The sequence below is a fragment of the Aphanomyces astaci genome, assembly GCF_000520075.1.
Source record: "Aphanomyces astaci strain APO3 unplaced genomic scaffold supercont1.10, whole genome shotgun sequence".
NCBI lineage: Eukaryota > Oomycota > Saprolegniomycetes > Saprolegniales > Verrucalvaceae > Aphanomyces > Aphanomyces astaci.
Genome location: NW_009798273.1, coordinates 989344 through 1005094, shown reverse-complemented (window position 1 = coordinate 1005094; position 15751 = coordinate 989344). Strand labels below are relative to the sequence as shown.

Genomic DNA, 15751 nt, shown 5'->3' with positions numbered 1-15751 from the left:
GGCGCCGGATACCAAAGTCTGCTAAGCCTTCTTCAACGGTTCTGCCATCGACACGGCTTCTCACGTCAACAGCCTGGGAAGAACAAGCAAAGCCAAGCTGCCTTGGTCGAGGTGCGCGACAAGTTTGCAGAGGAGTTCCACCGCGAGTACCGAGGGTTTGGCCCTGAAGCCATCTACAATGTCGATGAGACTGGGTTTCACTATGACATACCGCCTAAGTATATTTGGTCTGCTCGAGGGGGTGATGCCAAGATATCGACTGGTGAGAAGCATTCTCTTTGAATGACTGCTGTTCTCACCGTGCGTGCCAATGGCGACAAGCTGCCAATCCTCTTTGTCATCCGTGAAGCTCCAGGCGGCCGCATCGAAACGTCTGAACTGCCGCTGTTTCCACGTGGCCATGTCTACGCTATGCAGCAGAAGGCGTGGATGGTCAACACCGTGTGGAACTAATACCTGCGGACGCTGCTTGCAAACAACCTGTCCGACCACTCCGTTGTCCTACTCGACAACTTCGCGTCTCATGTCAACGATGACTCCTACCGTATTGTCCACAAAGAGTTGGGTAGCCTGCTTTGTCCCATTCCTCCCAACGCCACGTCAATTTGTCAGCCACTTGATGTCGGGGTGATGGCGCCATTCAAGCGTTACTTGCGCGACGCTTGGCTGACCGAACAGATGATCGACGTCGAAGATGGAGATGACTTTGACACCCCTACCGCTGGTCAAAAGAGATTAGCAATGGTGAAACGTGCCATCGTGGCATGGGACCGCGTGTCACCAGTAGATATTCGCAGGAGCTTTGAGAAAGCTCTCCCAGTCCCTACTAACACTGAGTAAATGGTGTGTTCATGCATCGCATTGATGGTCCTGCATGCCAAAGGCACATTTTAGCCAATGATTTGTTGTGGATATAAATATGAAAAATTAAATAAGTTGCCTATGTCTAATTGTGTTGTTGTATGCAAATTATATTAATTTTGTAAATTATATTAATTTTGAAAAAAGCATGACACTACCCGGGCTCGAACCCGGGTCCCTTCCGCTATCATCATGGATGCCGTCGCACTAACCGTTGCGCCACTGTGTCAAGTGCTATCTTCGTTTCGCGTTCGTAGTTTAAGTGAGTAATCAATTTGATACCCTTATAGTTAGTTCATCGTCACATCCGATACAGCGCTAGCACAATCAATACCATTTCCCAAGAGAATCCAATTGCAAATTTTAATAACCTCCAACAAAAACTGCCCTGATTGGCTACAAAAACAATCGAACTTCGCAGTCCGCTAACCAATAAGCAACCACGTTTCATATCAGGTCGAAGCCCATGTTAGGCGTACCATTCCCTCTTTCTCTGTAGGTCGTGATTTCAGAAAATGCATCATTAACTGTGAATTCGGCGATTTCTGATCCAAAATGTCCAAGGGCATTTGAAAAGTGTAAATATGAGAATTGGGTCAAAGTTGAAAAGTTCGCATCAGGTTAATCAGATTTCATTTTTAAAATGACGTGATTTGAAATTTCACGATAGTTAAAAACAAATGACACTTTTTGACCCTTACAAACGCGAGCTTAAAAAGCTAAGTTTAACGAGAAGAGTAGTTTGGATCCTTTCTAAGTATAACGTTATTGGTCCGATGTTTCAGTGTTTTGCATGGGAACTGCATTTTTGCCTTTAGGATACTAAACAAATACTTGTTCGGTACTATACCTGATGTGTACATGAATGATATGGTGCGATACTAAACAGATACTGTACTAACGTTAGTATGGTACTATACGTCCTACCCCCGGTGAGTACATACGATGCTAAATCGTCGGGGCGAGGTGGTCTAAGTATACAAAGTTCCTTATAAATCTCATTGAAACAGTATTTCGGGTCAAAACAACAGTGGAACTGTTTTAATGAGGGAATTGTACGGAATGTATGGTGGTACATTGAAACATTGAGGCAGTGTCACGCGACATGATAAATCAAGACCAAGACTTACGGCGAGGTCATGATAACGTTAGCTAATGTATTATCAAGACCAAGACTTACGGCAAGGTCATGATAACGTTAGCTAATGTTTTTTGTGTGTGGTTGTGGTGTTGGGCAAGGATGTGATAGGTTTGGCATGGTGTAGTCTTGGCTTTCATTCCTGGTTCTACCTCGAGCTGAGCTCTACCTTGTGTTCTACCCCCTGCCCTCTGGCTTATCCAACAGCGACCATGCTTGCTCGTCTTACCCTCGTCCTTGTCTTCTTGATGACTGCGTCAGGCCAGCGCCCGACGAACGATAAATGCTCTCCTTCATGCACCCTCGATTTCAACCCCGTGTGCGGCTCGGATGGCGTCACCCACTTCAACCCCTGCACCTTTGAATTTGCTCAATGCAACAACTCCAACCTGACCCTTCATGCCCGTGGGGAGTGCGACCCAGCATTCGTGAAGAAGGTAGTATGCGCTGGTGATCGTGTATGCACCCACGAGTTCAAACCCGTGTGCGGCTCGGATGGCGTCACCTACGACAACCGCTGCACCTTTAAATTTGCTCAATGCGACAACCCCAACCTGACCCTTCATGCACGTGGGGAGTGCAACCCAGCATACGTGAAGAAGATAGTATGCGCTGGTGATCGTGTATGCACCCGCGAGCTCGACCCCGTGTGCGGCTCGGATGACGTCACCTACTTCAACCCCTGCACCTTTAAATTTGCTCAATGCAACAACCCCAACCTGACCCTTCATGCCCGTGGGCGATGCGACGCAACAAAATGCTGACCTTGTATCAGAGTTGAAGTGGATCGAAATTGGAGGACAAGATAGTAATCATAACTCAAGCAACGTCAACGTTGCAGAGGTTCATCATCGGAAACGGAGTTCTCGTTCTATGCGCCTGTCGTGGTTTGTTCGGATAATCGTGATCCGGACATACTACAGTAGTTATTTAGGGCTGGTCTGGAGGTCACCATAAAAATTTGCCATAAACCGTTTTGCCAAGTCTGCAAATTTTCCCAAAGTCTCATATCCCATGAAAAAAGGAGAAAAGAAGTATCTACAAAGTTGTCAGGATTCCAGTTGAATCATGGAAAAATTATTCGATTTCCAATTGAAGTGCAAGTCTTCACTGTCAACGTGAACACAAGCCTCCATAAAAAAGTTGGACCAAATCAGTCCATTATTTATGCCATAAAAGTGACGAGTGAGATAATTGCGGCGTCGAACTGCGGCATGCGCTTCGACATGATAGATTTCTACTGTAACGTTTGATTGAATGTGATGTGATAGTCGTCATGTGGGATTCATTTGGTGCCGCATTCGTAGCAGCTACATATAGTCAGAGTGAGGCGGTCTGTGTGTGTAAATCGAAATAAATCTGATGGGTGGGGAATTGAGATTGATCCCTAGGACTCCAATAAATCTCGCTTTCAACCAACACGCGCCGTCCAACACCGAGTGTATAGTCAGAGTGAGGCGGCCTGTGTGTGTAAATCGGAATAAATCTGATGGGTGGGGAAATTGAGATTTATCCCTAGGACTCCAATAAATCTCGCTTTTAACCAACACGCGCCGTCCAACACCGAGTGGACTAGTACTAATGTGCTTTACTGATGATTATTTACTATTAGAGTATGCAAGGAAAGAGTATTTAACAGTTAGTACTGTTAGCACTAACTTCTTGTGTAGTACCAGGATTCAAGGAAGGGTTGGAACACCGCGCAAATTTGTAGGTGCTATTTACAAGACAAGATCAATACCAGTGTTCGAACTTGTAGTTGTGTCGAATGGGGATACCGCCACGAACTGGGCACTGACCTTGGAACGACGCCAGCACTAACTGTTAAATACTACGTAGTACTCTTTATCTTGCATACTAGTACTCTAAGAGCGGATCTGGATGCCACGAAAGATGGCATAAAATGGCCGTTTTTCGAAGAAAAGTTGCAAAAATCGAAATATTGATTTTTCGAGATTTTGTGCGTCTGGATGTTTTATGACATAAATAATGGACCGATTTGGTCTAACTGTTGCCAAAATCGAAATATTCAATTTTGCGAGATTTTGTGCGTCTGAAAGTGATTGGGCACTGGACAGTGGTTGCGGTCACCACCGAACCGGCAATGTAGCCTGGCTTAAAAAGATAAATCCTAATACTTGCTCCTTTTGGATTCAACGTATATTCCTCCAAAAGTAGAAATGGCTGAGCGGTTTGAAGGCGATGATAGACTGATAATCTAGTAGAATCATCTATCCTAACGGTGAATGCCACGGCCCAATGTCCAATGCAATGACACGGACCATTCGAAACCAAGCCGACAGATTGTTTGCGAGGGAATCCCGCCAAGCAGGGTACATCACAGATTGAGGGAGTTCGTGCATGCAACGAATATGCCGCACGTGAAGGTGTTCCAAAACCGCGCTCGGTATTACCGCAGTGTTTGTATGGATGAGCACAACAGTTGTCTACGGTGGTTCGACTGGTGTGTTCAGGGTTGGAATGACGACGAAAGCGCTGCACCGACAGATGAATCGGGACCCATCGACGTTTGTGTTTCATTGGGATGCAACCTACAATATCAATTCGAAGTTATTACGTAAAATAAATATTATACAGGCAGTATTATGTCTTTAAAATCCCAATTAGGGCTAACCATTGTACATGTGGAACGCGTTGAATGATTCACAGTCAACAGTGAAATGTCGACAAAGGTGAATACTGTATAGTAATACCCCGCAGTATACATGGCAAAGATATAATGCATAATATACACCCCTCCAAGTAGTCGTATATGTTGATATTCTGCATTCAGTCAAAATTTGGATTTTATGCTAACTGTTAAAATAATCCATCGTCAAATCATTCATTATCGACTTCATTGCCATTCGATCGCGACTAAGACATTAATCGATTACTACTGCACCGCGAAGTCAACATTGAGATGATAGTGTTTCTTCGTGTCAACGGGTCGTTGTGGGGAGTAGATTTGAATTCTAAAGTAGATTTGAATTAATACAATTATTGGCATCAAAATATTTATGCACTGCCATATCAGGCCCCATACTTACTTTCACCCCTCACACTCGAAGTGCTACTTGCAACAATTACCCAGCATTTCACCTGGGTATCCAATGTACCACATATTATTGTGCTTTTCACCTTTTTTGGCTAATCCAGGTGTGTTGTTTCCCACGCCAGTGCCAACACAAACAACCTAATGGGGGAGTGCCGACTCCCTGCAAACCGCACCACTTGATTGACTTGTTACCACGGAGCTGCAGAAACAAGAGTGAGATTCCGGCAGTTGGTTAGGACAGGTGTTCTGTTTTCTACGTCCTAGTACTACTAGAAACACTATGCCCTTTCTTGTCGGTTCGCCAAGGGTCGGCACCCGGTGGCCTCGGCCGAGGACAACTTGTGTCATGGCGGGGCTTGGATTAAGTCTCCCACCACAGCACACACTTGGGCTTCGCAATTATTTGCCCTCGCTCGCTTCATCGCCTTGCGCAACGCATCGCCTTCGCTAACTATCTTCACGCCTTCAACGTAGTTCGTCACCACGGCCGGGCATTCATGCATGAGCTTCTGCAGCGGTTCCCACGAGGACTCGATATCTTCAAAACCTTCCCAAAGCACTTCAAGCATGAAATCTTTCACATCCGGGACAATGTTAAGTCCCGCGATGGACTTGACCTTCAGCATGATCCCTTGCTCGGAAACGTGTTCAAGGGTCTCTTCGGCCACTTCAAAGCTGTCTTCAACGTAGAGCTTGACTCTTGATGCGTGTGCTTCCCGCAGATCATGGGTCACCAGATGCTTCAAAACGACGGAGAATTCGCCCACCTTCTTGACTCGGTAGGGGTCCGTCAGGTCACAAGGAGCTTGTGGTGATAGCTTTCGTCGACGCAGGACCATAGCATATAGTCGCCTTCGCTGACATTGCGACTGTTCGTATTTCTCGGTTGCCTTAGCAGCGCTCATCGCCTTCTTGTCTAGGACAGAAGTCATGTTTGTGCATGACTTGTAGGCTAGGACGCAGCTTGTCCAAGTTTTTGGGGATGTCCTTGACCGTCCAGTCGCTCTCTCGGAGTTCCTTGTTCATGCCCACCACGACGACATCCAGGGGAGTCGCTGGGTTTAAAGCTGTGAGAAGCTCCATCAGCGACTTACTCGCCAATGATGCGGCCGGTGTTTGGTTGAGGTTGGCTTGAACCACCGGCAATAGGTAGTCCCATTCTTGTTCGGCTAGCTGGTACTCGCGCAGCATGACCCGCATCACTTGGAGGATGTCGCGGTTCATGCGCTCAACCGTTCCATTGCGCCAGGGCGAGTAGGCCAAGGTTAGGTCATGATGGACCTTCAACTTGTGGGCCTACGCCTTCATAGCCACGTTTTTGAAATGGGTTCCTTGGTCGCTGACCCAGACTCATGGCATTCCTAACCGCTTCGTCCAGTCCACCAGGGCACATACTTGGCTCGTGGGGCCATCGCATGCAATGAGCTCGCAGTAGTGGGTAAGATCGTCTTTGAGTACCAGCCATGGTCCCGACGTATTTTGTCCCGCTTGGTCGCCAGATTTGGTGTCGGCTGACCACAACGGCTCATCATATCCGCCCAAAGGTTGTGGATGCCGTCGATGTGTATGATGTCATAACGATAGCCGCCAATAATGGCAGCCCATCGCATGAGTTTGCCGCATGCGTGCGCCTTCCATTCTTCGCCCGGGCAAAGACATGAATGAGGGTTTTGTGATCACAGTACATCTTAAACCCCATAGGTCGCATAATCATGTATTTGAGCTTCTCACACGCACCCGAAATAGTACGTAGGCCTCCTTTTCGATGACTGACCACGCCTTCTGGGCGCCCGCAAACATTCCCGACTGACATAAGAGCACTTCGTGACTTTGTTCTTGGACTGGGCTGTCATCATGGAATGCCTCCACTTGAGTTACCACAATCGACCCTCCACAATCGCTCACATGCGTGAACAAACACATCGTGGCGTCATCACGCGGGTTAGACAGTTCCACTGATGATCGTAGCTTGGATTTAACGGCGTCAAACGCTTGCTTCTCGCCGTCGGTTAGCTCCAACAGAACACCAGACGCGATCCGCTTCTTCTTGCCCTTGCCGTCGAGGGCCTTCGTCAGACACTGATTCAGTGGGTCGACGGTTTGTCCGTACTATGTCATCGAGCCCCGCAGCCAGTTCATGGCACACATAAACTGCTGCAATTCTCCCCCATTCGTAGGGTAGGGGATCGCACACAGATGTACTATGCGTTCAGGGTCTTGCAACCATTTTAGACCGACCTGGGCTTTATTTAACAAGGACGAGAACGCGTCGTTCCTGCTAGCTGTGGGCATATCTCCCATGCTATCTCAGGGTATATTGCTGCCTCTGCTTATCCGGTTGGTGCGGGAGAAGGGCGTGGTGGCCATCTCCATGCTATCGTATGACGTCATGAGCGGGCTTTACCTCGTCGTGCTGGCCACGCACTCCAAGTTGGTCGTCCTGGCCGTCGCCGTCTGCTCGGGCTTGGGGACATTGGCTTTGCCGCCATCTCGTCGCTCAAGTCGACCCACGTGTCAGAGCAGGTGGGTTGATCAAAACGTCATCTTTTATGCTTTGTATACTATATATTGATAGTAGAGCCAAACTAGTTAACAGGGTCCGGCGAGTGTGTGACCAATCACTCTACTTTAGCCATACACTATTTCGTTGTGGATGGGTTGAACCGATTATTTTCTGGATTCTGATTGGCTCAATTCTTCTGCACTTAATTTGGTGGTGTGTCGATAGTGAAGAGACTGAACAAGCAGACGGATGGCAGAGAAGAAAGAAGCACTAGCGTAGGTGTTCCGGAGATGTCAAGCAACGGAACAGATCACTTGTGTAGGAGGCGGTAAAACCAGAAGTGACATTAGAGGTGGGAGTTCAAAGCCCGTTTAACTACTGGTCTATATTCGGGGACGTGATGAGATGTGATTGGATAGATGGACAACGTGGTGGGTTGTGATAGGCCAGATCTTGAGAGTCACCGTCCGTTTTATGAGTGTTTTATGCGCCCTTGATGGGTAGGAGACTGAGACGGATAGACTAGAGCAGATGTGAGTGAAAGAGAGGAGACACAGGGTTGGCAGAATGCACAACTTGACAGCCACCACAGTCTGGCAACCAGAAATGTCAACGAACGGTGAAGCGGCAGGACTCACGTATGCGCAGCCCCACGCCACCATGAGGTCGGACGTGAGACGTGAGAAGGTGAATGGAAGAAGACGATAGATGTTGTAATGGTTAAAAGACTGTAGACGGTACCAAATACGATAGGCAAGTATAAAGATAGAGCATGCCGTCGCTTGGAGGTAGAAGGTGCGTGCCGTCGCACGACTTTGAAAGATGGTAGATGTAAATTGAGAGGAGAAGACGGTTATGATGAATGTAGGAGAGACAGTTGTGGAGATAAATGGCAAGGTAAGGAGACGGATGTGTAGTAGGAACTTGTGGACGATATAGTGCTTAGACGACAAAGGTAAGCATGAGTGGGTAGTATTGACGGTGGCGAAGACGGTTCTGTGTAGAATGATTAGACTCGAATTGGGTGAGACGATGCAAGGGAGACGATGGACAGTCGTTCACGGAAGGATTGGAAGACTGGGGCAGGGTGTGCCTTGGTAAAGAAGTCGGCGAGTTGGTTGGCGGTCGGGCACCACTTGAGTTCAAATTCGCCGCTGTCGATGAGATCTCGGACAAACATGAAGCGTACGTCGATATGTTTGGGGCAGCCATGTAGTTCAGCGTTGGTTGCGATATTAATGGTAGATTGGTTGTCCTCGTGGATGACAATTGGTTGGGCAGACGTTTGACCAAGTTCTTCACCAAGTTGACGGAGATAGAGCAGCTCCTGTATGCAAAGAGCGAGGGCTAAGAATTCGGCCTCAGTGGGGGAGAGAGTGACGAGAGACTGTTTCTTGGCAAGCCAAGAGACTGGGCATCCGAAACGAAGGGTAAGAAAGCCGCTGACGCATCTGCGAGTGTCGATACACATGGCGTAGTTGGCGTCGACATAGGCAGAGAGAAAAGGGGAGGATGTAGTTGCGGAGACGCCACCAAGACGGATATCGTGGGAGACTGTGCCGACGAGATAGCGTAGGGCGCGGTTGGCTGCGGTCCAATGATCACGTCCGGGGTTTTGAAGAAATTGGCTGAGTTGTTGTAGAGTGTAGGCAAGGTCGGGGCGAGTACCTATGGCGAGGTACATGAGACTGCCGACGACAGAACGATAGTTGTGAGTGGCCATGAAGACTTTGTCCTCGGAGAATCAGCGCCTTGAGAAGTAGAGATAGATCGACTCCTGGGCGAGATGGAGTGGTGGCAGGGTTGGCGTCGGTCATGCCAAAACGTTCAAGAATTGTTTCGGTGTAACGAGTTTGGTGCAGGAAGACGGAGAGTTCGGCACGATAACGGACGACTTGCCAGCTAACGATGTCGGAGACGGGGCCGAGGTCTTTCATGGAGAACCGAGCAGACATAGCAGACTTCATGCTGTTGACGAGGTCGAGGGTCGGCGCGAAGATGAGGAGGCTGATGATAATGAACGACGTGGATGTGGTTTTGGTGAAGACACATCGGTCTTTGTGTAGACGGGTGAAGTGTTGAGACGTCATGAACTCGACGAAGGTGAGATACCAGAGGTAGGGTGCTTGCTTTAGACCGTAGAGACTGCGTTTGTGAAGGCAGACGTAATCGCGGCGAGACGTAGGGTCGATGAGGTCACCGGGGGGTTGATCCATGCAAATGGGGCGATCGATAGCGCCGTTGAGGAAAGCGGTGTCGATATCCATTTTATGGTATTCGAAATCGTAGACGGCTATGAGGGTGAACAGGTAGCGTAATTCCTCGAGACGAACAACAGGGGCAAAAATTTCATCGTAGTCAACGCCATGTTTTTGGGGGTAGCACAATGAGACGGGCCTTGTAGGTGCCGTTGGGTTTGACGCGGAAGACCCATCGGCAAGTGAGTGGGCGTGAAGGTGAGGAGCGTCGAGGAACGAGTTCGTAGGTTTTGTTGGCTTGGAGGGAGTTGAATTCGGCTTGTGCTGCTGCGAGCCATTGATCGCGATCGGGGCGGCGCATCGCTTCGTTCCAGGTGAAAGGATCACCAGTGGGAACTTTGGCCCCAAGGAGGGCGTAGGTGAAGGTGGGAGGAAAGACGGATGGGTTTAGTGGAGTGAGCGTACGAGACGGTGGCAGGTGGAAAGGTAACGTGGGGGGAGAGGAGCGAGTATGGAACATCAAGCATGGAGTGAAGAGGTGGAAGTGGTGCGTTGGGATGAAATGAAGTTGTGGGCGATATGCCGGATCTTTTGCTTGATGACGGTGGAGGGCAGCGGCTTCGAGGGTGTTGATGGCCGGGTATTTATCTTCAGAAAAAGTAACATCGCGAGAGTAGACGAGTTCATGGGAGTGAAGGTTGAGGAGTTTGTATCCCTTTCGGTCATCTGGGAGTCCAATGAACATGGTCTTGAGAGCACGGGGATCCAACTTGTTGATTTGAACGGATTTCTGGATGTGGACAAACGCTGTACACCCGAATGTCTTGATGACTCCGAGGGGTGGATGGCGAGAGTAGACGTAGCAATAGGGGATTTGCCGTCATTGGCTGTAGACGGAGTGACGTTGTAGGGCCAGGCAGCGTAGACGGCAGCTTCGGCCCAGAGGAACTTCGGGAGGTCACCGGCAAGTAGGAGAGCGCGGGTTTTCATCACTATGATGCCGATGTGGCGTTCAGCGACTGCGGTTTAAGATGGAGAGTAGGCGTTGCTGAACGTAGTTTTGGTGTGGTACTTGGCGAGCACGAGGCGACCAAGCTTTTCGAATACCTTCGCATTGTCCGCTTGGAGGTTGCCTATGTCGGACGGTGCCGCGTAGCGAATGGTGTCGATATCACGTTTGAAGATAGACGTAGCATGCAGACGGAATCGTTCGTAGACTAAGTAAAGGTCTTGTCATTTGGCAATGGGGTAGATCCACGTAAAACGCGAGAAATCGTCAACAAAAATGACGAAGTAGGAAGAGCCGCCAATGGACTGAGCAGGGCATGGGCCTCATATGTCAGAGTGCACGAGAGTGAGGTAGGTGTTGGCGCGGAAGACGGCCTCAGAGCAGAAGTCGACGCGACTTCGCGTACTCACTGACGTCGCAGTCGAAGGGTTTGAAGTTCCGTGTGCGATAGCCGGAGAGTTCGGGGTGGTCGGCAACGAGAGAGCGGAAGACGGTGGCACTGGGGTGGCCAAGACGTTCGTGCCATCGTCGAAGAAGGGCATCGTTGGGCAGACGAGAGTCGCCAACTAGAGTAAGGGCGCACTCGGGAAGGATGGAGAGAGTAGGATCGAGGAGATGGGTAGTTGATGGAGAGCCGAGGATTTTGGTAAGTAGAGAGCCGTAGGAGGAGGGTGGTGGGGGAGAAGACGAGGCGGGAGTGATGAGGGGATCAAGTTGGGAATAGGATGCGTTGGTAGACGAATACAGAAGAGAAGACGGAGGCAGAAATATTGGAGGGTAGCATAATACGCCAGGATAAATATGATGTGCAATTGATCAATTACAAGCGTGGACGGCGGGAGCGTCGTTGGGAACGCATTGAGGGCTTGGTGGTGAGAAGGGAAATGAGCAGACAACGTGAAGGCTGTGCTGTGTAGAGACGGTGGGTGGGATGGTAGGGGTGGACTGACTGGGTTCGCCATGAGGAAGGCTTTGAAACCGTCAAACATGGCCCGGGTTGTGAGAGTGACACGAGGTGGGAGAGGGGAGCCAGGGGGTACTCCCGTGGCCGAGAAGGAGTAGAGCCCCAAGATGTTCACAGCGGCACGAAAGTAGTAGGCTTTGTCTAGGATGAACAGACACTGCTCAGGGTGGTCGAATTTCACCTGATATCCGGAGGAGACTGCGTGGCGCACGGAGAGGAGGTTGATCTTGAGGTTAGGACAGTAGAGACCAAAGGGCAAGGAGAGGAAGTGGGGTTCGGAGTGATGGTCGGGACCCTTGGTGATGTTGCGCGATAAAACGGTTAAGTCCACGGGTCCGTAACCGAGAATGGGAAGTTGACCACCGTCCCCAACGGTAAGGGTCATAGAGCACGAGCGGAACTTGGACAGGCGGAAGTAGGACTTGTGAGGCGTGCAAGAGACAGTGGCACCCGAGTCGATGATCCGGTCTTGAGAGAGTTGAGGACAAGAGTCAGACTTGTAGACGGTAGGAGCAGACGATTCATCGTAAGAGACTTTGAGACTGAGAGACGAGTCAACAAGACCAACGTGAAAGGCGAAGTGATCGTGAGTAGGGGCAAGTCCAGCTCGCCATGCGTCAGCTGGGTTGGCCACCGGAGGTGCGGTGGAGTCAAAGAATTCTTCCACAGTGTCCTGTGGCGAAGTGCGAGTATTGTCTTGAGCCCAGGGTGCACGAGGTGCGCGGATGCGGTAGTGAGTTTTGGATGGTTTGACGGGGGTGATGTGGTAGGTAGTTATTGGACTTGTCGTAGACGTGTTGGCGGAAAGCCTTGGCGACTAACGGCTGCATGTGTTGGACAGTAGGGTGGTAGGAGCCTTCATTTTCTTCGAAAGCTTGGTCTTCATCGCCAGACGATTAGGCCTTGCCGAGGGGGGGTGGAGCAAGTGGTTCATCGAAGTCGTTGTCAGAGGGGGAAGGGATGTGCCAGGAGATGCCGACGGAGGAGTTCATTTTCTTCCACAAGCGTTTGGAGACGTGGGCAGGACGAGTGTTGGGAATACTGTTGGCGTTGATGTGGACTGACAAAGGGGAGGTGGTACGAGGAGTAGGTTGAGACGTCGTAGAAGACGAAGACGAGGTTGGGAAGAGACGGGTTTGGAGAGATAGGTGGTAGAAGGAGAAGGAGTAGGTAAGCGAGCAGGAGATGTCCGAGAATGACTGGGCTTAGACGGATTAGATTTAGGACGTGGCTTGGTTGAAGAGTTCATGTGGGTGGTGAACGTGTTCGTTGAGCGAGGATGAGGAGAACGACGCGCGGACGAAGACTGCGGCAGATAGGGAGAGGAAGTAGAGTTGGGAGGCGGCTTGGTTGAGGAAGCAATGGTTGTCGTAGACGACAGGGGCAGTGAATGTGTCGCGGTTGTGAGAGCAGTGTTGGAAGTGTGATTTGGGGAGGCCCAAGTAGCATTGGATGGTAGAAGTGGTTTTGACGAGGGGGGGTGATGCGGGATTGACCCGAAGAATGCATGGGGTGGGGTGGCCGAGATGCAGCTGGGGCAGGGGATGGAAGACGTGCAGGAGATGGATGCAAGGGAGACGGAGCAGGAGAAGGTGGAGACGGTAGCACGTGATGCATGGCCATCCGCGGAGGCGCGGCGCCGGCTGTTAGCGCGAGTACTTCGATTGTTGGTGTCTTGGTTGCGCCGAGATTGATCGGTCGTTGATGTGCGGGCCGGCTGATTGCTGTCTCGTGGAGGATAACGACTGCGGTCGTTGCTATCGTCGTCATCACGACGACGGGAAGCTCGGTGATGTTGAGCATGGTCGTCTTGAATGGCGGGTGAAGAAGTCGACTTGCGGCCACCATGCTTTTTGAAGATGTTGGTAGGAACATGGGGACGAGGTGTGTTCCGATTGTAGTCGTAGACGATCTCATCGCAGCTGTCCATAGCATGCCCAGGTTGGCCGCAGTAGAAGCAAGATTTTCCAGGATTAAGACGATAGTCGGCATGGGCCCAAGACGGTAACGTGAGAGAGTGTGCGACGAAAGCCGTCGGAGCAGACGGGGCAGACGACGGGTAGGCAGGAGCAGCAAGATGTTGGAGACGGGTAGTGGAATCGGCAGAGCCATGTTGATCAAGCATTTGATGATGCTTGAGGTCCACCTGAATGATTTCCGTAATTGTGCGCTGGAGAACTGCGAGTGACCAGACTTTACCAGCGTTCTTGGCCTTCATTTGCATCTTGCACAGAGACTTCCAGATGGTGGATTCTTCGACGAAGGCATTGCAAAGGTAGATCGAGTGAAATTGCTCCCAATAGAAGTCATGGACTTGCTGAGGAGTCATCGATGCGAGGACGGGGGGATCATGGCATGTTGACATTGCTTTACCAAGCTGGCCAGTGTGGCATCAAGAGCACGAGCGCCAAGACTGGAGGAGTACTTCAACTCGTTGATCTTCGCGATCAAGGTCGTCGGATCGTTCACGTTGTTGTCAACTTCGTGACGTTCGAGAATGGCAGTCCAAAGAAGAGACATAGAGGTGTAAGAGTCCCACGCAGTGTGGACAGACGGAGCAAAATACGATAGCAGATACTGTACTACGTTTGCCCGAGCCATCGAGTCATCTCCTCCAGCGTTACAGTCGTCACTGTGCGTAGCGTGTCGCTTTTGGCCTTGGCCACGATTGCTTTTCTCGCGGCAAGTCCGGCGTCTTCGTAGTTGTCGAGCGAGTAGGTGTCAGGGTTAGTCATTCGATCGTAGTCCAGGGCTTCCTTGTCTTTGGTGAAGGCATCGCTCTTGAGAGTAGGAGGAACGTAGGCTGAATCCACGTAGTACCGCATGATCCCAATACTGCTGCCGTCGTTCTGGCATTGCGGCTTCCAGGCAGCGAACGATTGAGGGCTGAAGTCAAGGATGGCCCCAGAGTAGGGTATGATCGAGGTGGAAGGGCTCGTAACCAGTGAAGAGACTGAACAAGCAGACGGATGGCAGAGAAGAAAGAAGCACTAGCGCATGTGTCCGGAGTTATCAAGCAACGGAACAGATCACTTGTGTAGGAGGCGGTAAAACCAGAAGTGACATTAGAGGTGGGAGTTCAAAGCCCGTTTAACTACTGGTCTATATTCGGGGACGTGATGAGATGTGATTGGATAGATGGACAACGTGGTGGGTTGTGATAGGCCAGATCTTGAGAGTCACCGTCCGTTTAATGAGTGTTTTATGCGCCCATTATGGGTAGGAGATTGAGGCGGATAGACTAGAGCAGACGTGAGTGAAAGAGAGGAGACACAGGGTTGGCAGAATGCACAACTTGACATCGATGACATTGCTCACGTTTTGAAGAAATCCAACCATATGACGATATTAGCCTTTTACCCAAATTTTGGTTGACTTTTGTGTTGATTTTCGCCAAACCTATCGATCGATTCATTGCACGAACTTTTGTATGTCCGATGTCACACACCAATTTCAGTCACACACGAAATCATGGACGAGTGTATTAAAATTGGCCGCTTGATTCGTGTTCTGTGTTTTGATTGGTCGGTGTATACTCCAGTTATAAAGAATCGATAATATACCGTCCAAACTAGAACCTATGCTCATAATGTGCTTTCGAGTGAAATTTCGTGTTGTGTCGTGGTTTCTCGTTGGAATTTAACTCGATTTGATTGGCTACCTCAGATGAGCTCAAAATTATTAGCCAATCAAAGCTCTCAATCAAATTCAACCAATCAGATCGATTGAGGAGCGGTTTGGTTGCCCCCTCCCCAAATTTGTATCCAATCGACAATATTGATCTCATTTAAATCAGGAACAAGGCCGGGTACAGGGGGCTCTGTACGCCGTGCGCGCCATCGCGTCTGCGATTGGTCCGCTGGCGTATTCCGCCTTGTACAGTGCAGGACAAGGGAAAGGCGCGCCGTTTGAGTTGTCTTTGGCGCTGTATGCGGTGGCCACGGGCGTGTCGTGCTTCTTGTCCAGTAGTGACCATAGTGACTACTTAGTGCCCGTAGCAGTGACATTGGACTTGTCGGT

At 50.0% G+C, this 15751-nt stretch overlaps 4 protein-coding genes and 1 pseudogene across 5 annotated transcripts; 2 read left to right on the top strand and 3 right to left on the bottom strand.

The window, feature by feature from the left end:
- Positions 1–1010: 1010 nt before the first annotated feature.
- H257_05524 lies at positions 1011–1090 on the bottom strand (annotated as a pseudogene). The gene has a single exon. The product of its transcript is annotated as a tRNA-OTHER (tRNA).
- A 1121-nt stretch (positions 1091–2211) lies between these two features.
- Positions 2212–2763, top strand: H257_05523 (hypothetical protein; the record flags this gene model as incomplete). The annotated part of the gene is made up of 1 exon (XM_009830430.1): positions 2212–2763. One exon carries the CDS (start codon positions 2212–2214, stop codon positions 2761–2763), a length of 552 nt encoding a protein of 183 aa, XP_009828732.1.
- A 4683-nt stretch (positions 2764–7446) lies between these two features.
- On the top strand, positions 7447–7834 carry H257_05522 (hypothetical protein; the record flags this gene model as incomplete). Its single annotated transcript, XM_009830429.1, has 2 exons — positions 7447–7580; positions 7786–7834. 2 exons carry the CDS (start codon positions 7447–7449, stop codon positions 7832–7834), a joined length of 183 nt encoding a protein of 60 aa, XP_009828731.1.
- A 2950-nt stretch (positions 7835–10784) lies between these two features.
- H257_05521 (hypothetical protein) lies at positions 10785–14060 on the bottom strand (the record flags this gene model as incomplete). The annotated part of the gene is made up of 5 exons (XM_009830428.1): positions 10785–10975; positions 11174–11333; positions 11592–12404; positions 12994–13263; positions 13332–14060. 5 exons carry the CDS (start codon positions 14058–14060, stop codon positions 10785–10787), a joined length of 2163 nt encoding a protein of 720 aa, XP_009828730.1.
- A 253-nt stretch (positions 14061–14313) lies between these two features.
- Positions 14314–15571, bottom strand: H257_05520 (hypothetical protein; the record flags this gene model as incomplete). The annotated part of the gene is made up of 2 exons (XM_009830427.1): positions 14314–14665; positions 15558–15571. The coding sequence occupies 2 exons, from the start codon at positions 15569–15571 to the stop codon at positions 14314–14316; spliced, it is 366 nt and encodes a 121-aa protein (XP_009828729.1).
- Positions 15572–15751: the final 180 nt, after the last annotated feature.